This window comes from Giraffa tippelskirchi, chromosome 1 (genome assembly GCF_054371585.1).
Source record: "Giraffa tippelskirchi isolate mGirTip1 chromosome 1, T2T-mGirTip1v1.2.pri, whole genome shotgun sequence".
Taxonomy (NCBI): Eukaryota; Metazoa; Chordata; class Mammalia; order Artiodactyla; family Giraffidae; genus Giraffa; species Giraffa tippelskirchi.
In genome coordinates, this window is record NC_137275.1 from 179,560,459 (window position 1) to 179,582,087 (window position 21,629).

The 21,629-nt window shown below is 37.8% G+C and overlaps 1 protein-coding gene and 1 long non-coding RNA gene across 2 annotated transcripts in view; one reads left to right on the top strand and one right to left on the bottom strand.

The window, feature by feature from the left end:
• The window catches only part of DCAF10 (DDB1 and CUL4 associated factor 10), a 49,431-nt gene extending 37,761 nt beyond the window's left edge, over positions 1 to 11,670 (top strand). The window contains exons 4-7 of the mRNA XM_081510800.1: positions 2,919 to 3,121; positions 4,577 to 4,690; positions 7,916 to 8,061; positions 9,104 to 11,670. Coding sequence (XP_081366926.1) covers positions 2,919 to 3,121; positions 4,577 to 4,690; positions 7,916 to 8,061; positions 9,104 to 9,472 — 832 coding nt within the window. The 3' untranslated portion in view covers positions 9,473 to 11,670. The remainder of the gene's footprint in view (positions 1 to 2,918; positions 3,122 to 4,576; positions 4,691 to 7,915; positions 8,062 to 9,103) is intronic.
• A 6,334-nt stretch (positions 11,671 to 18,004) lies between these two features.
• On the bottom strand, positions 18,005 to 21,623 carry LOC145513886 (uncharacterized). The gene is made up of 3 exons (XR_014059757.1): positions 21,522 to 21,623; positions 20,973 to 21,109; positions 18,005 to 20,294 (listed from the first exon to the last, which is right to left on the bottom strand). It is a non-coding gene; the product is annotated as an uncharacterized LOC145513886 (long non-coding RNA).
• Between the last annotated feature and the right edge of the window lie 6 nt (positions 21,624 to 21,629).

Genomic DNA, 21,629 nt, shown 5'->3' on the forward strand with positions numbered 1-21,629 from the left:
AAGAGACTTAAGAGATGCAGGTTCGATCCCTGGGTTGGGAAGATCCTCTGGAGGAGGAAATGGCAACCCACTCCAGTATTCTTGCCTGGAGAATCCCATGGACAGAGCAGCCTGGTGGACTACAGTCCATGAGGTCTCAAAGAGCTGGACAAGTGAAGTGACTTAGCATGCACACACGTTCTATTTTCTCTGAGCAGTCATAGATAATACATGAATGAGTATGGCTGTGTTCCAACAAACTTTCTATATAGAAACAGGCAATGAGAACTTCCCTGGTGGTACAATGGATAGGAATCTGCCTGCCGTTGTAGGGGACACAAGTTCAATCCCTGGTCCAGGAAGATTCCACATGCCACAGAGCAGCTAAGCCTGTGCACCACAACTGCTGAGCCCAAGTGCCACAACTGCTGAAGCCCATGCGCCTACCACCTGTGCCCTGCAACAAGAAAAGCCACCACAGTGAGAAGCCCCTGCTTGCTGCAATAGAGAAAGCCCATGTGCAGCAGTGAAGACCCAGTGCAACCAAAAATAATAAATTAATTAAAAAAAAAAAACAGGCAGTAATCCAGATTTTGCCCATAGGCCACAGTTTTTAGACATGTGGACTATATAGAAAACCCTAGAAATTCTACTGACAAATTATTAGAATCAGAGTTAACTATGATTGTTGATATAAGATCAAAATATAGAAATCCGTAGTGTTCCTATACATCACTTTAAATGATTTAAATTTTTTAACTACATAAATTTTAATAATTAAAAAATTTAGCTGGGGACTTCCCTGATGGTCCAGTGGTTAAGACTCCATGCTTCCAGTGTAAGGGGCATAGTAGGTTCAATCCCTGGTCAGGAAATTAAGATCCTGTATTGCCATGTAGTGTGGCCAAATTAAATAAATAAAATACTCTTAAAAATTTCAGTTGGTACACAGGAATAAATTACAGCAGAAGATTTGTATAACCATTATGGAGAAAACTAAAATTTTATTGAAGTTATTATAAGACCTAAATAGAGTCTGTGAATGAGAAGATTCCTCTAAAATACAAACAAATTTTAAATGAAGGGTATAAACTCTTAAGATGGGGAAACAGGAAAGAAAGCAATGACAATAAAATTTTAAAATCTGGAAAGCAGAAGGATGAGTGGCAACCATCTTAGGGACTTACTTAAACTTACTAAGTACAAGAAAGCTGAATCCTAAACTAGCAGTGGAAAACATTAAGAACTTAAGACAGTTTATACAAAATCCTCAAAAATCACAAGAACTGGCAACTCTGGGTACTCTGTAGTAGAAAACGTAGCTAAAATAAGGATTTAAATGAAAGATATTTAAGAACTTATATCTCTTCCCTTAATCTATACTGCTGGATGATTTACCTCCTTGTATTTCAGCAGAAATCTTAAATCTTATTCTCTAGAGGGTAAAATAGAAATCTCTCTGTATTAAAGGATGCCAGACACAGTTGAAGGCTTTGAGTACCTGACCAAAATCAGGGGGACTAAATGACCATATGCACACTGAATATTGAATTCAGAGATCCTGAGAGTTCTTTCAAATATTGAACTAAAGACACTGACATTAGAAGTTCCTCAAAAAATGGCTTCTCCCTATTTAGTGAAGCTCAAGCCTGCCCTTGCATTCAGAGTTCCCAATCACCTTTTTAGTTCCCCACTCTTAACCATGAGCAGTCAAAAGATAACCAGACATTTGGCAAAAGTGTCTAATATAAAGACCTAAACAAATGGGGAGACATTTTGGAAAAAGTAGAGATTACATAGGGAGAAGAAGACTTAAATTTTAGAAAAACTATACTCTCAGAGAGATAAGAAAAGACATTGCATGCTTGAAGCACTGCATGCTGACTGAAGGATGCAACAAGGGGAGAGAAACAGGCGACTTTTAAAGTATTGGTATTGTTCTGCTTCTTAACATGGGTGGTGAGTCACAGATGTTCACTTTTCTTTAAACTCTACAAGTGCTTTATCTATGTACTTTTCTGTAAGGATGATACATTTCACAGTTTTAAAAATAATTAACAAAAAAGGAAATAAAATGGGGAATAAAAAATAGTAGGCAAGGAATAAAAATCTATCCAAAAGATCACGCAGATTTGAAATAAAGCCACACAGAACTTAAAAAAGTAAAAAAAAAAGTACTGTTGAAATTTATAAAAACAAGTAGCAGAAACAGTTTATACAACAGATTAAGATAGATACTGAAAAATTACCCAGAAGGCAATATATGGAGATGAGGAGATAGAAAACATGAAAAAGCATTTATGAAAAAAGAGTCTCATGGGAATGTTTCAAGTATCTATTTAGAATCCAAAAGAATTGAGAAATAGGTGAGAGGTAACATTGGAATAATGACGGAAAATCTTCCAGAATATATGAACAATTTGAATCTTAAGATTTAGAAAGTCAAATGAATCTCAGTGAAGATCAATAAAAATCAACATTTACGAACGTCAGAGTGAAACTGCAATACTCCAAAGACAAGGAAAGATTAGTCAAAGGAAAAAAAAAGTATCCAAAGTAACAATTCAAGATAACAGACTTAAAAATAACAGTGGAAGCCAGAACTCAATGAGATATTATCCTCACTATTTAGAAAGAAATAACTATCAACCCAAAGTTACAGGCCCAGCTAAACCTTTAATCAAAGAGTGAAATAAAGATTTTCAGAGCAATAAAAAGTGAGAGAGTTTTCCTCAACAAAGTTTTACTTAATATACTTCAGAAAGAATAATCTTTTTTAAAACAGTTAAGGAGATGGAAGAAGGAATGGCAAACAAAAATTTTTCATCTGTATAAGTCTGAGTATACATTGAATGTAAATTCTAGTTGGAAGGGCAAAAATATGACTATCACTGAATGTTTATGATAACTAGATTTTGTTGGTTTGATTTCTTCTGTAGGTGTACAGAAGATGGATGTCCACATAAGAAATTCTTTCACACACGTTTTCTCATGCGGATGAGATTAACACCAGATTGTTCCAAAATGTTGATCTCAACATCCTCTGGATATCTCTTGATTTTGCATGATCTTGACTTAACCAAATCTTTAGAAGTAGGCAGCTATCCTATTTTGAGGGCAAGAAGAACAACGTCAAGTTCAGGTAAGCTTTCCTTTTTTGATTAAAAGAAAGAGTTTTCTAAATAATCTCAGACATGGGGATGGTATATATTTCTATTTTGAGAATGATAACAGGAAGAAGGGAAGAAAATTAAAAGACATTCTTTGGAAAGCTCAGTGAGAGCTTTTTTCCCAAAGAAGTATAATGATCTACATATATCTTTGATGTAGTATTAGTTTGTGCCTCACAAATGATCTAGGAAGAATAACTTCAAACTCTAAAAAAAAATTTTTAGCCCTCTGCTAGCCAGAAAATCTTCATCAGTGTTTGTAAATCATCATTATCTCAAATATTAGTGATAGCCCAAAATACTGTCAATCTTTTTAAGTCTTTCTGATAAATTGCTATTTAAAATCAGCTTCAGATGAATGGTTGGAATCTTTGTGCATGGGGCCACTTTTGAAGACCTTTGGGAATGCACAGGCCTCATTGTATTGCAGTTGCCTAATTTCATTGCTGAAAGTAGAAATTTAAATTTTACCAGCTTATTTGCAAGCAAGAGATTTCATTAACATGTAAGTACACTCCTTTTAATTTCAGAATTTGTTAGGTTAAATATTAATAATCAACTTAAGCTTAATGAGAAGTAGTGATTTAGGAGATCTAGTTGGCATGTTTTGCTTAAAAACCAAGAAGGTTTTCTGTCTTTTAAAGGTAATTCTGATACTTAATACCAGCAAAAGAAATTAGATTAATACAAAGTCCCCACAGATGTGTGGGGCTACAAGAAAAGTGTGACATAGAGACTGCTGTTTGGAGTAGTACATCAGACTCCCCTATCTGATATTCATTTTATTTTCTCAGATTTCAATGTTACATTTGTATTGCATTTCAAAAATAGTATTCACATAATTTCAGTAAGCATGATAGAAGTCGTTGGTATGCTTTAAGGAGGATCTGTTCATGTTCTCAGTAATGGGCCTATTGTTTGGATGCTATTCTAACATAAAACAACAGATTGAGCAGCTCAGTTTTCATTCATGCTGAATTTTCTTATTCCATTTCACTACAGAAATAATGGGAACCTAAGATGTTGGAGAAGGAAATGGCAACCCACTCCAGTATTCTTGCCTGGAAGATCCCATGGATGGAGGAGCCTGGTAGGCTACAGTCCATGGGGTCATGAAGAGTCAGACACGACTGAGCAACTTCATTTTCACTTTTCAAGACGTTCCTGTGTTTATTTGGTTTTTCATTTTTATTTCACTTAAGGAAGTCATTGGTGTAAAGAGTTTTAGAAAGGGACTAAGCCTTGGAATGGATAGAACATTCCAAAGAAATATCTTGCCCACCTCAATCTTAGTTATTTATAGATCACTTTTAGGTGGGTATGTACCTGCCATGCTTCAGATGAACTTTAAAAATATGATTCAAGTAGATTATTAGAAAGTTGAGACACTACCAGAATTCACCGTTGGAATGTTTTGTATTTTCAAGATCTTACCACTTTGTCAAGTTCATCTGGTCCTAGAGTTTCTGGTTCGCCTTGTCATCACAGTGACTCTAACTCATCTTCTGAGAAACACATGTCACGCGCCTCACAAAGAGAAGGTAGGTTAAAAGTTGGATTTCATAATCTTGTGTATAGATGCTAAAATAGCTTTGGTTTGATTTTAATCTTTAAAAATAAAAGCCAATAGAGATGAGGTTATTCCTTGCCCCTCAATAATCATTTTCAAAAAGCTAACCAGGGAATTACCTGGTGGTTCAGTGGTTAAGACTCTGCACTTCCACTGCAGGGGGCACGGGTTTCATCCCCCGTCAAGGAACTAAGATCCCATATGTCCCTCAGTGTGGCTAAAAAACAAACAAAACCCCACAAAGCTAACCAGAGTCTCTAGGTTGAATATCGTGGGCTTAAATTTTTGTTGGAATTTGAATTTTGGTTTTATTTCCTGGATTTAGTTTGGTCTAGTTTGGAGAGGGAATAGTTGGGAAATACGGACTCCAATTAAGATTGTTACAGAAATTAAACGAGAGAATGCATCATGCGAAATGCTGGGCTGGATGAATCACAAGCTGGAATCAAGATTGCTGGGAGAAATATAAACAGCCTCAGATATGCAGATGATACCACCCTAATGGCAGAAATTGAAGAGGAACTAAAGAGCCTCTTGATGAAGATGAAAGAGGAGACTGAAAAAAACTGGCTTAAAACTCAACATTCAGAAAACAAAGATCATGTCATCTGGTCCCATCACTTTATGGCAAATAGATAGGGAAAGAATGGAAACAGTGGCAGATTTTATTTTCTTGGGCTCCAAAATCACTGCAGATGGTGACTGCAGCCACGAAATTAGAATACACTTGCTCCTTAGAATAAAAGCTGACAAACGTAGGTAGCGTATTAAAAAGCAGAGACATTACTTTGCCAACAAAGGTCTATATAGTCAAAGCTATGGTTTTTCCAGTAGTGATGTACAGATCTACAGTGATGTGAGAGTTGGACCATAAAGAAGATTGAGCACCAGAGAACTGATGCTTTTGAACTGTGGTGCTCGAGAAGACTCTTGAGTCCCCTGGACAGCAAGGAGATGAAACCAGTCAATCCTAAAGGAAATCAAGCCCAAATATTCACTGGAAGGACTGATGCTAAAGCTGAAGCTCCAGTACTTTGGCCACCTGACGTGAAGAGCCGACTCACTGGAAAAGACCCTGATGCTGGGAAAGACTGAGGGCAGGAGGACAAGGGGGTGACAGAGGGTTAGATGGATGGATAGCATCATTGACTAAATGGACATGAGTTTGAGCAAACTCTGGGAGAGAGTAAAGAACAGGGAAGCCTGGTGTGCTGCAGTCCCTGGGGTTGCAAAGAGTTGGACACAACTTAGCAATTGAGTAACAACAATGGATATGATGCTGCTGCTGCTGCTGCTAAGTCGCTTCATATATAATATAAAGGGATGATTTTATCAGGTGCTTGTGAAAGTCGCCTGGTTCCAGCCCAGTAGGCTTTTTGCTCTGCTGTTTCCTTACCTCAATAATGCCTGGCAGCCTCACAGGGGTTGTGGGATAAAGTGAGCTACAATGTGGCCCCACTTAGCTTTTGCCAGTTTTTCCCCAGCCAGTCTGGTAGAACTATCTGGTTAATCTAGCCCATCTATCCCTCAATTGAAATGCTTTCTACCTAGCAAATTTTACTCACCATCCCTCGCCATACTAACCCACATTTGAGGTCTTACAACACTTTTTGTTTGTTTTCTTGGTAGACTGATGGCTAGATATAGGGTTTGGTTTTTTTTTTTGTTTTTTTTTTGTAGTTTTGGGTCACCTTTTGGAGATATCTTGTACCTAGAAATTTAGAGGAGAGACCATACAATTAGACTTCTAATTAAGATTTTTCCTGGGTGGCCTTACCTGGTAAATGCCTATTTGATTACTTGATTACTTCGTATGGCTACTTCCAAGAATGGTTTGAGAGTCTTTCCTAACCTAACATATTGACTATCCATCATCCGGTCCTCTGGATGTTAAAGACTGTGCTGTCTCATTTTAAGGTTAAATATTCCTCCTCTTAGAGATTTATGCCTGGATATGTAACATTCTCCTGTGGATTCTTAGGAATGTAGCACAAATAAAAGTAGAGTAACTGATCCAAGTGTAATTAGAGAGGCCCTTGAGCCTCCAGTCTTCCTGCTCCATCTCTACTCTGACCCTGTGTGTTTCCTCCCTTTAGCCAGCTCTTAAGCAACCTCTAAGGAGCAGAGACTCAAAAACCACTGCTTACCTATTCAGAATGAGTTTCTTTTCTGCTTTGGTTATAGATTTTCAAAATTAATTCTTGAAATAGGATTTTTTTCCTAAAATTGTTGTTAAAGTTTAATCACATGAGAAATTATTTATATATAATTAGTTGTAACTGTAATTTAGAACATCAGAGGTTTTTGTCAGTACAGTAATCTAAAGGGAAGCTTTTAAAAGAAGAGACCACATCTAAGTGAGAAATAATTCACAAAGGGCCTGACAGAGGCAGTTCATTATTTTTAAATTAACTCCTTCAATAGGCACAGAATTGTTGAAATATTTCTCTTGGTATTAAATTTCTAAGCTTCTTCCTTACAATGTTTATGAAAGTGGTTTTCCACATACTTGAGGGATATGACATACTCCCATTTGTAACAATGGCTCACTACAGCAGTTACTCTCATCGGTGGCTAGGTAGAAAGAAATGATGGCCATAGCAGAGTACCAGGAATATGTACAGTTGGCAGTATCTCCCACCCCTTGTCTTGACATGTCTCGGTGTGAGTTGTCCTCTCTTACCTCCAAAATTATAGGTCAGTTTGTTTACAGTACTGTCCTAGAGGCTGTAAGTCCTGCTCCTTACATACATCTTTAATCTACATAAAGGCAGTCCTCATGGCTTCCAAGTATTTCTTTCTCTGGACTAGAGAGCACCAGGTCTTCTGAGATGAGAATTGTTGTCTTTTACTTTTCCAGATTCCTTTCATACCACATAACTTTGATTCTTATATAGCTTTCTGAGATGTAGATTCAAATCAAAAGGACTCCTAGTCAGCTTTACTGCCTTAGCCATAGGTTACTGTTGATTCCTGCTGCAGGAACTTGGATTCTTTAGTTCCTGTCATACTCTTTCCCCTATACCCACCCCCAGAAACATACCCCATACACTGAAGGGCAGCTCAGTGTATTTACATGTGGAAGCATAAAGGGCAGATGAAGAAATAAGAAAGGCTGCCAGAAATCAAAGCTTTGATGAGCTGCCTTAGTCTTTTAATAATTTGAATTCCACATCCTAATATTCTTGTATCTCAGGAATTTCACCACGAAATAGTCTTGAAGTCTTAACCCCTGAAGTTCCTGGTGAGCGAGACCGTGGAAACTGCATCACATCCTTACAGCTGCACCCAAAAGGCTGGGCCACTCTTCTTCGGTGCTCAAGCAACACTGATGATCAGGAGGTACGGGGCTGACTGAACAAACTGCCATTGCCATGTGTGCTCATGGGGTTTTTGTCCCTTCAGAATCCTTCTTCCTCCTCTCTGGCCTGGGTTTGGCAAGTGGGCGATACTTTAAAGCAGTCATCAGCTCAGATTAAGCCCAATTTAATTCTTGCCTCCTTCATCTTATTGTAAAAAACCTCTTACATATTAAACCCAGGACTGAGCTAAGCTGACTAAATGGGAGGTTTTGCTAAGTCAATGTAGTATTATGATTTTCTCTTTTTAAAAACTAGGGAGAGAACTTCCCTGGTGGTGCAGTGGCTCTGTGCTCCCAATGCAGGGGGCCCGGGTTTAATCCCTGGTCAGAGAACTAGACCCTACATATCCTGAATACTGTAACTAAGACCCAGCACAGACCAAAAAAAAAAAAAAAAAAAAAAAACGGAAAGCTTTGGGAAAGGAAGGGACTGAACTGATAACTAGGGGAAAAGATCTTATATGACCTTATGATCCCCCTTACTTTGGAAAGCTAGTGTCTTCCAGGAATCTCACTAGCTCCAGAGGCCACAGCTAACAGGAGAGAAGAGTCTTTGAAGTGTGTAGGAGAGGTAGTCTAGGGCTTAGATATCTTAACCCTAAAATATCAAGATTGCTGTTACTGTCAGAAAGGGGAATCATTACTTTAGAAGTCACAGAGGCCTCGGGGAATAAAATGCTTCAAAGTGTCACAGTACAGCAATAACCTTGATATGAATGTAGATAAGACAGTGTAGGTCCTACAGATTTTGTTAATTGGGAAAGGGGTAGCATTCATCTGGATGTTTTCTTGCAGCAGGGATGTAGCTGTGGCATTCTGTCGAGCCTTTGAGGGGAAAAAAAGATTATCTGTAGCACTGTTTGGGGCTCTATAACTTTGTTTTTGAATTAATTTTAGTTGAAGTATAGTTGCTGTACTGCATTATATAAGTTATAGCTGACTATAGTTATTCACAATTTTTAAAGGTTATACTCCATTTATGAGGCTCTGTAACTTTGATTTGTCTCTCTTCTCTCCCTTTAGTGGACTTGTGTCTATGAATTCCAAGAAGGAGCACCCGTGAGACCAGTTTCACCTCGCTGTTCTCTACACCTGACTCATTACATTGAAGAAGCCAATGTAGGCAGGGGTTATATCAAAGAACTTTGCTTCAGCCCTGATGGGCGAATGGTTTCTTCCCCACATGGATATGGGATTCGCTTGTTGGGGTTTGACAAACAGTGCAGTGAACTTATTGACTGTTTGCCCAAAGAAGCCAGTCCCCTGCGGGTGATCCGTTCTCTGTACTCTCACAATGATGTGGTACTGACGACAAAGTTCTCTCCAACACATTGTCAGATCGCCTCTGGGTGCCTTAGTGGACGGGTTTCTTTGTATCAGCCAAAGTTTTAGGCACAACTTACGTCAAATAAGGAACTCTACTGGTGTTCAACTTCTATATACTTCAATTTAGGTGAAGTATTTTCTTTTTAGATGATCTTAAAAGTTTGGGTCAAGATCCTGGTTCTTATGGGTCCATGAACGTACCTGTGACCTGAGTGCTTGATCATCCAGCATCACGAGGCATCGCCAAGTTAGACTCCAGGCAGCAACATCTTTTGCAGCGTTCCTCCGCTCCTGCTGACCTGTGCCACTACACTCCAGCTCTGCTGGTAGCTTTGTCAGGTCTCTTTTTCTTTTCTGTTTTTGATTTTGGTGTGAATTTTGTGGACATTTGGCAGGAGTTTTGGTTGGATTAGGAGAAACTCGTGATGCTAGTATTGAATAAAACCTGGAAGTCTGATGTTGGCATACTGGTTGCTGAAAAGAAATTTCATCTTCACTTATCAGTATTCTTGGCCTTTTAAAGTTGCTGTTAGTTTCTCTGTAATGAGCACAGATGATGGCATTATCCTTACAACTGTTACAGTCTTGCAGCAAAATGTCTTTTAGGTTTCCTGTTAAAATTATACATACTTTTCACCATGAGAGGAATTTTGTTGTGAAATTCTAGAAAAAACGTTACCACCTCTCTCTGTAATTTATTTGTATGAATTTTAAAATCTACAGCATATGTCCTTAGTTGATATTTTGTTCCTGTCAACAGCATTAGAAAAGAAGAGAGAGGAAGGAATGGGCTTGGGTCATTTCTATTGTATGAAGAGGATTTATTTATTAAATTAGTATACTGTCTATCTGGCCACAGAGTGATGAGAACAGTGTAGCTTAGATTTTTTGTTTCCTCCGCCAGATTATTTGAATCACACAGGATGACAGGTGGAGGGAAAATTGAGAGTAAAGAGAGTTGTGTTTTTCTCATTTTCCTTGAGTTCAACTCTTACTGTTAATGAAGGGAGAACTTCTGTTTGTTTTCAAGCTGTTGTCATGACTGTGGCAGTCAGTGACTTGGTTGTCGAGACCTTTTGTTGTGTTTTGTTATGGAACACAGCAAGTAAAAAGCATCATGCAGGGGCCAGGCCTAAGGCTGACTACTCTGATGAAGCAGGCAGCTTTTTTCTAGTCTTCTCCACTTTGAATGGGATTGTCTTTAGAGGAGATTTTGCCAGAGGTTGGAGTAATTTGAGCCACATGCTAGTTTTTTCCCTCTTAGAACATATTCTCTTAGGCCAGTGGTTTTCAAACATTTAGGGTGCATTATAATCATTGATGTGAAAGTCGCTCAGTCGTGTCCGACTCTTTGTGACCCCAATGGACTATATAGTTCATGGAATTCTCCAGGCCAGAATACTGGAGTGGGTAAGGTAGCCTTTCGCTTCTCCAGTAATCATTGAGGAGCTTGTAAAAATAGAGAAACCTGACCCTCACCTTAGGAGGTTCTGATTCAGCCTGGGAGAGGACAGGCATCTGTATTTTTAACAGGAACCCCAAATAATTTATATTCAGATGGTTCCTAGATCACAGCTTGAAACATTACTACCTTAAACATCAGTAAATATTTCTGTACCCATCAGGTGCTTACCACAACTCCCAGAAGGTGTTTTGATAGTTTAAAAAATAAGCAAATGAAAGCAATTTTAGAGGTCTTAAAATGGACACAGTCTAATTATTTGATGAATGTAGAAGTTAAGTGACTTAGCTAAGGTCATCCTGCAAAATTAGTGGCAGAGTCAGGACTTGAATTCAAGTCTCTCCATTCCTTGCTCAGGGCAATTTCTACTGTATTATGCTGGCTGTTAAAGATTTATGAACACTTTTTTATGTCTTTAAGTTGTATTACTGTGGATACCCTTAAACTGGCCAATAGGTTGAAAAAGAAAGGCATGGGAGTATTGATGCTGAGAATTCCAGTGATAGGTGAAACTGTTTTAAATCGTATAGAAATGTTTAAGCAACCCAAATGCATGAATAAAAATGACATTTTTTGTAGAACCTACCAGCCAGCCATTTACACACATAGAGGTTACATCTCACTTGGATAATGTTGGCTCTAGGACAAATGTTAAAAATTAGATCTTTTTTTACCATGGTTGTTAAAATAAAAATTGTAAATTTTTTTAGTCATCATAAAAAGTACACAGAGAAAAACAAGTTTGCCATAAACTTTTAAAAAAATACATATTTAAAAGAAAATAAAGTTTTGGAGACAAAAATACCTAATACTGATAGTAAAAAGAAGCTACTAAGTACAATGGTTATAAGAAGTTTCTATATATTGCATCTCCTTTGGAGAGCACTCCATGTTAGATGCTGGGGCCAAATGTTGCCCAACTCTAAATTTCAGTACACAATTCTTAAACCACTATAGAGTATCTATCATATGTCAAATAATGTACATACTTTACTAGTAACCTTCACAAAAACTGCAAGGTGGGTGATGTGAACACCAACTTACTGTGGAGGAAATGGAGACTCAGGTTAAGTGATTTGCCCTGAGCACAGAGTTGGCATGTACTGGATTTCAAACCCAGTGTCTTAGTTCCCAGCCTGTGCTTACTACCCAACCATTTTGTCCTTTAGTTTGTAAAGGATGGTGAACTGGCCTATTAACTTACCTATTTAACACCCTCTGGAAGTCCTTTATTACAGAGCTGGCTTATCTTCTTTACTATGCAAAAGAACATTTACAAGATTGACAATTTCCATTAGAATTAGTGCCATAAACTGCAGGGCATACATCCAGTCCATACCTAACTAAAAACCCTCAAGTAGGATAAACAAAAATGGAGGATTAATAGCCTTGTACAGAGTCACACAGATGAGAATGAAAAATTAATAGCCAGCAACTCAGTAAAATTTTTGTCTTCTCTGAGGTATAGAAAGAAAGTGAAGTCACTCAGTCGTGTCCGACTCTTTGCAACCCCAGGGACTGTAGCCTACCAGGTTCCTCCGTCCATGAGATTTTCCAGGCAAAAGTACTAGAGTGGGTTGCCACTTGCTTCTCCGGGGGATCTTCCTGACCCAGGGATCAAACCCGGATCTTCCACATTGCAGGCAGATGCTTTACCTTCTGAGCCACCATGGAAGCCCCCTCTGAGGTATGATCATGATCAAAAAGTCATCAGGTAATATTAAGAAATTAAAGGGCATCAGGAATGCTATACTATTAATATTGGGGGAGATTACACTTAAAATTTTGAGGTCCCATTTCACTTACAGTATAAAGTCTAATCTGGTATTTTTAACTAAAAAAATTTTAGTTATTTTTATTCATGATAATTGGTAAATGTATTATAATTGATAAGTAGTATAATTGTTGGTAAGTATAGTATAAATTAAACTTCTGTTTTTAAAAGCTTTCTGCAGAGTAGTATATTTATGGCAAAGCTATGTTGAATGACTTTAAGAACATCAACTCCACAGTAGTTCTTTATTTTCAATCGTGAAAATGAAATGGCTGATGCAGAAGAGACCTGTATTTTAATCTTTTGAATATGTCTGTGGTCTTTTTTTCTCAGAAGCCCAAAGAGCATGTATATTTTGTTGTTTCTCCTTGTTACATCCCTGAAGAGAGGCTATTCCAAAAACTTGAGTAAAACAAGCATGGAAAAGGTCAATCACCTGTTCCCCACTCCCATATCTAGAACCAGGATCACATCACATCCTTGTTAAAGCTGTTTTCTAGAAAGTGCAATATAGGAAAAACACTCAGAGAATCTTTTAGGAGCCTAGTGTTTCCCATATTAGAATATATGGTGTTGGCATCCATAAGTATCTGTTAAGCTTGTGTTTAACAGGATAAATAGTCTGATAACTTACTGATGACAATCATCCCCATTTAATGACCAGCAGTCACTGAGAGCTATGAAAATTCACTCAGTAACACCGTGTTGGTCATGAAGAAAAGCATATATATTAATTTTTGGATAAATAATGCATCTCTCTTTAAGTGCCAAAATTTAAAACCTGTAATTATTTTTGATGCAAGTCTTTCAGATATGTCAGTATACCTTACCTGACTTCTTCTTAAACAGCATGCTCAGTATAATTCACTTTTTCATGATGAAAAGTAAAAGTTATATTCATGTGTTATTACAAATATCTAATGAGCTCTGATGTATGTAAAATACTTCATAAATTGTAAAGGGCTATAACAGATTAATATTATTATAAAGTGATTCCCTCAGCCCCAAGGTATATATAATCATTTGCCTCAGATTGCTGGTGTGTTTTTTAATTTAAAAAATGTTTTGTCTGCTAAGCAGTTTGTTTTGCTTATATAGTGGTTTCTTACTACACTTATCAATACACCTGCTTCTAACAGGCTCCCCACTTCCTTCTAATATGCTGTGTTCATCTGTTATGAGCTGGGAGGTGAGATAACCAAGTCTGCTTAGTGTTTAAAGAGCTGGATGAGCTCTGGGTGCACAATCTGTGAGACAGTTCTTTTGGTTGCTTACCACCTTCCTGACAGTTTCACAATAACCTTCTGAAGTTCCCAATTAAAGCCCAGTCTAGTTATTTTCTTCAGTTGCCACTAAGTAAAATACTACAAAAGCTAAGGATGCTGCTATATTAAGGAAAGCAATGTACCAAAGTACAAGGAAGGAAAAACAAAGGCTCTGTATTTGCACAGGGGTCTTTCATGCTTTGAAGAAAAAAGAAGAGTGCAGAGTGAAAAAATAAAAATCCAGGTAGACTTGAGAGTATTCTTGATGCCATTAAATTTTGTTGATAACTATTAAAATATATGGTTATCACATTGTACAAAGACAGTTTAATCTCAGTGCAAAATGAGATTGTACCGAAATTTATAACCTAAACACAATTCTTAAGAATTTCTCCCATTCAAATGCTATGAAATTATTACCAAAAGGAAAGTCTTAAATTTACCTGTGTGCTTTTTTTAGTTGTAAATGAATTAGTGATGGAAAAACAGATTTAATTAATGGATTTTATCAAAAGTTCCAGGGAATATATCTCCCATGCACACACCCTCCTCTATGTATGTGTATATAAATGTCACTATAAATGAAAATGCCAGAGATAATAAAATAACTTTTAAAGTTTAAATCTGGTCCAAAGTACTTAAAATAGAATTTTCAGCTTTCCTGAGTTTTTTCCCTTATTTAGAGTTCAGTTTTTACATTAAAGGTTGAATATTTGAATTTTCTTTTAAATTTCACTGCATCTTCTATTTCTTAACTGTGCTTTCTGAAAATCTTAGATTTAACACTTTCAGGAAATTTAGGGTGTCCCAGATAATATGCCAAACACCAGAAAGTTTTCTCACTAGATTCTTACACCAGACTATAAGCTCCTTGAGGACAGGGACTCTATTTATTCTTCTATTCCCAGTGCCCAGAAGGATCAATCAAATGAATGTTGGATGAATCAAATTCACCATATGTGGCCTCAAGCTTCCATGAAGCCAGAATTTTGATGTGTAAATTATTCAGTACTACAAGAGTCCATCATTTATTATAATGAACAGACTGTTCATTGGAGTAAGGTTTTTTCGTGACCACAGGTCAGAAAAACTAAGCATTTCTCATTGTTCTGGAAAACTGCAAGATTCGATTTTTCATTCAACAAATGTGTCTCCCTACTAGATGCCTAGTCTAGTACTAGAGCTCAAGGGACAAAGATAACTAAGGTTTTGGTATTCCATAACTGCAGGTGACACAGACTTAGACCCAGGGCTGGCTTCATGGGTATGTGACCTATGCAGTCACAAGGGCCCTTTACTAAGAAAAGGCTCAAGCTTAGTTTATTGCTCTGCTGAAGCAATCTTGACATTCTTAATTTTTTGAACAAGGGGCCTGCATTTTTATTTTGCACTGGGCTCACAAATTATGTATCTGGTCCTGCTTGGATATTATCATTTTGACCTAGTGAAAACAATAAGCATTAGAGTACCTTTTACCTACCTTCTAGTAAAGATATTCACATTCATTGAAAACTAGCCATAAAATAATTTAGTAACTTCTAAAATTGAAACAAAACTTCCTTCCTCCCACAAAATTTTTTTAACAGATCAAATGTTATTCATTTCAGAATTAGAAAAGCTTTTTAAAAACGTATTAATAGGTTTTTACCTTTTCTGAGTTTTCAAATGGATGGCAGAATTGTAGGTGAACTTATCTACATACATACCTACCTACAATTTTAAGGTTTTTAATAAATGTTTTATTAATATATGCATTGAATATTTTAGTTTAAGTCTACCTCATAATGTGCTTTAAAAAAATAAATGCTACCTTGAAACATCTGACACACGTTTTGTGTGTGGTTAACCTATTTAAAAGATTGATAGCAAACTTGGATTTAGTATTAGTTTGAAAATTTTTGTTTACATTTTGTTCATTTTTAGACCAGAATCAACCATAAGGCTATGACAGAGGCAGTGGTGGTTCTTGTTAGTAGTATTCTAAACTTTTTTGATCATGTAACTCCTAACAGAAAAAGAGAATACACTCCAAATTTTGGCTATTTATAAATTATATACATACTATTATACTCATCTATTATATACATCATAAAACATGTATAAAGGAAAGTTTAGAAGGATAAGATGTCTAAAAAAATCAAAGTTCTACATTACCTCCTGCACTTTCATGGTTCACCTTCCTTGTCTTTCCACTGGTATATGCACACTTCACTTCGTGAAGGCTGCTGTTCTAAAACACAGAACTGGCATTTTACACTGAAAACACATTTATTAAGATCTGAACCATTCACATCTGTTTACTAAAGTTCTGGCCATTTACAAGTTTATTCAATATGGATGTGTGTCATTTCATAAATGATTTATTCAGTGAAAATTATTCATACCAATAGGAAGCATAGTTGATAATCTGTCAAGCTGTATACAGTGATTAGTTCTCATATAAATTTAGAACATGTTTATTTTTCACACTGCTCCCTAGAATGACATCTTGTATTATTTAACAGTGTGATTGACAGTTCATTTTGCCATACTATTTTAAATTTACTAGAAAAATGACAATCCTACTTGGGATGCTAACTTTTGGTAAGTCACTGAAAAGGAAAATAGAGTAAATCTCTTTCAGTTCAGATTATTTTGAGAAATTAATCATTCTTTAGATAACCATAGCATTAATGATCACTATTTCAATTATTCCTGAAACATGACTGACATATTTTAAATAGTTTTATTTAAATGGAAGAGATTTGGCATGCATTAATACTAAAGAATTAACAATTTATATTAGTTTCCTATTACTGATGTAACAAATTTCCAAAAACTTAACGGTTAACAGATTTCCTTCTAGGCCCTTCCCTTCTGGCAGAGAACATGAAAAGTGGTGCAGGCATTAGCATCACCAGGAGGGCTTGTTAAAAGATTGCTAGGCTGACATCCAGGGATGTTGACTTCACAGGTCTGGGGTGGGAGCCCCTATTTTGTATTTCTAGCCAGTTCCCTGTTGATGCTGTAGATCTGGGGACCACAGTTTGTGAACCGGGGATATAGAAAATGTAGTTCAGGTTTAGTTTTTTCATGGATGACAGTTCCATGAATCTCTGTGAAGATAAAGAAAGCCAGTTTGGAGAACATCTTAACTTTGGAGGTTGAGAGAGGGATAACCATGCTTCCCATCAGCTACAGCATCCTCCTTCAGTGAGAGCTAAGACTTCCCTATTTTCAAATGGTATTTATGTTACTGAGCAGTTGATTATGCTAAGATCATCTTATCTTCTCAGAACAGACCTGGTGCTGTGTGGCCTATCTTCTAACTACATGAGAGGAGTCACTACAGAAACACAGGGAGCTCCAAATAGCTTGAAACAGCTGGGACAGGATAACAGTTCAGAACAGGAATAGAAGCTCTTACCAGAGCACAGACCACTCAGAACGGCTTTTAAACCCTTTTTGGCGGGTGGGGGATGGATGGCTCTCTTTTGAAAGCTATTTAAATTATGGGTACACAAGCCTGCTGTGTTTACATTAACTTGCAAAAGCCCGTTACTATAAAAGATTAGTTTTTGTCTGGGTAAAATGAAGAATCCAAATTTTGTTCTAAAAGGATTACTTTCTTAAATACAAAGTGTCTGATCTGTTCTGAATACATTATTCTTAGGGAGCTATTACCTTAGAGATTTTGTGCGTGTATACAATAAACGTTTGTATAAAAGAACTTCCTGGCCTTTATTAAAAGTTACATAGTATTGGCAGGAAAATCATGATGCCCACCTACCTTGGTCACTTCGGGTGTGAGTAAACCACTCACTTTCAGGGTAGTCTTAAGGAAAACATCAGCTTATTAGCGTCATGTTACTCACCAGCCCTGTCCCAGTCTGGCGTGTGTTCTGGGCTTGAGGAGAGGGAGGAGGTGGCCACCACATCATTAGTAGGACTAGTGGGAAGGTTAAGTTAGTAATATGCCATAGGCTTGTGTTCCCCTCCAGCAGGTACTTCTATGTGGTGTCCTGACTTCATGGCAATCTAAGAATTAGTAGTATACTAAAAGAACTGAATCAAGTCTCTATGTTGCTGACATCAAATACTGTGGTAACACTCTATAATTTTTCTTAACATTTTATTATGAGATGTTCAAAACATACAGCAAGGTTGGAAGAATTTTACAGGGAATATATGTTTACCAAGACTCTACTGTCAACACTTTACTAAGCTTGTTATATCAATTATCCAATAGTCTATCCACCTATCAATCAATCAATCTTCATTTTGATGTATATTCATGAATGAGTTGCAGATATCTACACCCATCCTTCTAAAACTCCTCGGCAATACATATCATTAACTAAAGTTCAATATTTTTCTTTTGTTGTAAAATTTCCATACAATGAAGTGCACAAATATTAACGGTATGTTTGCTAAATAAGTTAGGCAAATGCATACACCTATATAACCCAAACCCCTATTCCAAAATACATTCTTATTTACCATTACCCCAGAAAGTTCCCTCATGCCCCTTCCCAGAGACAACCACTTTTTTTCCCTACCAGATTCGCCTGTTCTAGAACTTCATATAAATGGACTCAGACATTATGCATTCCCCATGATGATTTTTAAAAGACAAATTCCTAAGAAATTCAAAGTGTCTCTGAAACAGGGAGAATAGTGATAAAGACAACATCTGGGAGCAGATTCTGATGCATTCACTGAGCAGGTATTTTGAGAACCTCTACTCTGTGGATAGAGATCAGACAGACAGTCCCTGCCCTCAAGAAATTCACACTGTCTTGAGGGGATACAGCCCACACATCTGGCCAGAGTCCTGGAGTTGAGACAGTCATGTGCCACAGAAGGAGACCTAATCTAGTCTGGGAACCAGTAGGGAATCAACTGCCAAAGAAACTATCAAAGCTACAAACTGATACTGGGGTTACTGTTTTCTCTAGTTTGAATTGATATAAACTCAGATGCTGTAGTCAGCATTGCTTCCAAATATAAAAACACCATGCTTTTCTGTTCCTGGACCACAAATGGCAGAAGTTTTGAAGGGCTCCAAACAGCAATAGCAAAGCTTTACATCTTCCTGGACTTTGCCTTAAGCTTTTTCAAGGCTTATCACACCCATTATATCTCCAAGTTTAGGCCCTCACTTCCTAACTCATTTTCACTCATTACCTTCAAATTTTACACACAAATTACAAATGAAAAGTACTTGGATCCCTTAAATACCAACTTCCCCCTATGGCTGTTTTCTAGTGGGGAAATAGGAGGGGAGCCCAAGAAAATTTGATGGTATTGAAATTTGTTTAATCACTCTTTTTCCAGCAAAGTATGACAGGGATAAGCAAAGTTTGGAAGCTTCTTTTATCCAAGGGGAAAGGAGAAAGCTATACACCAGGAGCCACCTATTCCTACAGATATGATGACCCTTGAAAGAAATTAGTTTTTTTCCTATCATTTGAAACAAAGTTAGCTAGCATCTCAGTGTAACTAAACGCATTCCCCTTTTTTGGTGTACTCTGTCAGGAGCAAGTCACTGCTGACTAATGACTGAAGAGAACTTGAACTGAACATTGATGCTAAAAGGAAGAGCAACTACTGAGGTGGTCTGCTTTAAACAAGTCACTTTTAAACAAGTCATGGCACTTCTATAGTACCAAAGCAGCAGTCAGTGATAAACTAATTTTAAGGAATACTTTCTTCTTGCCCTTCTCAGTCAGCTTGACTCAGCCAAGTTCCACAATTCACAAACAGCTGCAAGAATAGAAAAATGAAGTGCCTGTACATTGGAATCCTGACTCACGCAGACTTGTCTCATTGGCTGGACAGAGTAAAGGATAGTGGAATGTATAACTGAGTCATTTTCCTAATCACCTGAAACTAACACAATACTGTAAATCAACTATACTCCTATATAAAAAAAATTAAAAGGATAACTAAGCATTAAAGGTAAAGGAGAGGAAAAAGTCTCATTTAGCACATGTATGTTATAGCCTGAAGGTTTGTGTCCCCCAACCTTGTATGTGGCAGTCTTGACCCCCAATGTGATGGTATTTGGAGGGCAGCCTGTGGAGATGATTATATTTAGATGAGGTCAAGATGTTCTCTCTCTGCCATGTGATGACACAGAAGTCTGCACACTGAGAGACCTCTCATGGGGAACCAAATCTGCCAGCACCTTGATTTTGAACTTTCCAGTGTCTGGAACTGAGAAATGTCTGTTGTTCAAGCTATTTGTTGTTGTTTAGTTGCCAAGTTATGTCCACCTCTTTTGAGACCACATCAACTGTAGCCCACCAGGCTCCTCTGTCCATGGGATTCTTCAGGCAAAATACTGGAGTGGATTGCTATTTCCTTCTCCAGGGGATCTTCCCAACCCAGGGATCAAATGCACATCTGCATTGGCAAGAGGATTCTTTACCACTGAGCCACCAGGGAAGCCCCTTAAGCCATTTGTCTATGTTATTTCATTATGGCAGCCCAAGAAGTGTTAAAATGTTTCCGACAACTTCTATGACCCATCAAGGAATGAAAGTCAGACAGGATATTCCAGAATGCTGTGATGCTGAATATTTGCATGTCCCTTCACTCTCTTGATTCTTAAAAGAAGTATTTATTAGACATCTACCAGGTGTAAAGCACCGTGCCAGGCACTTGAAACTGTGGAAACTAGATCAGAGTCAGAGCTGACATTTTAAAAGCTAAGTAAGTAAGTAAAGTCGCTCAGTCATGTCTGACTCTTTGTGACCCCATAGATGGTAGCCTACCAGGCTCCTCTGTCCATGGGATTTTCCAGGCAAGAGTACTACAGGAGTGGGTTGCCATTTCCTTCCCCAGGGATCGAACCCAGGCTCTCCAGCATTGCAGGCAGATGCTTTACCGTCTGAGCCACCAGGCTAAGGCATCAAATAATGACAACATAAATAAAATAGGTAAGTGCTATGAAAACAGCACAGGAATATGGTAGCACAAGAATATGTAAGAAGGGAATCCGACTTGGTCCTTAAGTGTAAGCTGGCATCCCCGAGGAAGTGACATCTGAGCTGAGAGCTGAAGGCAATCAGCAGGACTTACTGAGTGAACCAGTACAGCGGGACTCTGCATGGGGAAGGCTGGGAGACCAGAGCGTACAGAAGTCTCTGGTCTCTGGCTGGGCAGGGCAATTTTAGCTGCAGGTAACAACAAGGGAGACAGGGCCTGGATCATTTGATCTAAAAAAAAAAAAAAAATATGAAGAATGGACTGAAGGCAGAGTAGAACCTTGATAAATCCTATTTTATCCATTTCTACTTCAGATTCAGATACAGTCATCTGCAGAAAAAGCTCCCTACTGGAAACTACATTCTGAAGGGAGTAAGCTGGGATCAGCCTTTGGAGACTGGGAGGTGCTGCAGCCACAGACCTCCCCAGGCACCGCCCACCTCAGTGTGACCTCCCCATCACACTGAGAAATGCTCTCTACTCCCCTCATGCAGTTTACAATGACATTTCATCAGAGGACGTGCTGAACACCCCTTTTATCAATTCTAGAGTTCAGGATATTCACTTTTATGATACATTTCTTAAAAAATTCTAAAAATGGAATGTTTTAGAATTATCAATGTATGGCAACTGCTTCCTCACCTGGTGGTCCTCATCCGGCAAGCTCAACTATCCCTAGGGTCAGGGAGCACCTTACAGTTTAATGTGTAAACCAAAGTGTAGCTCATATGATTTCACAGTCTCCTAACA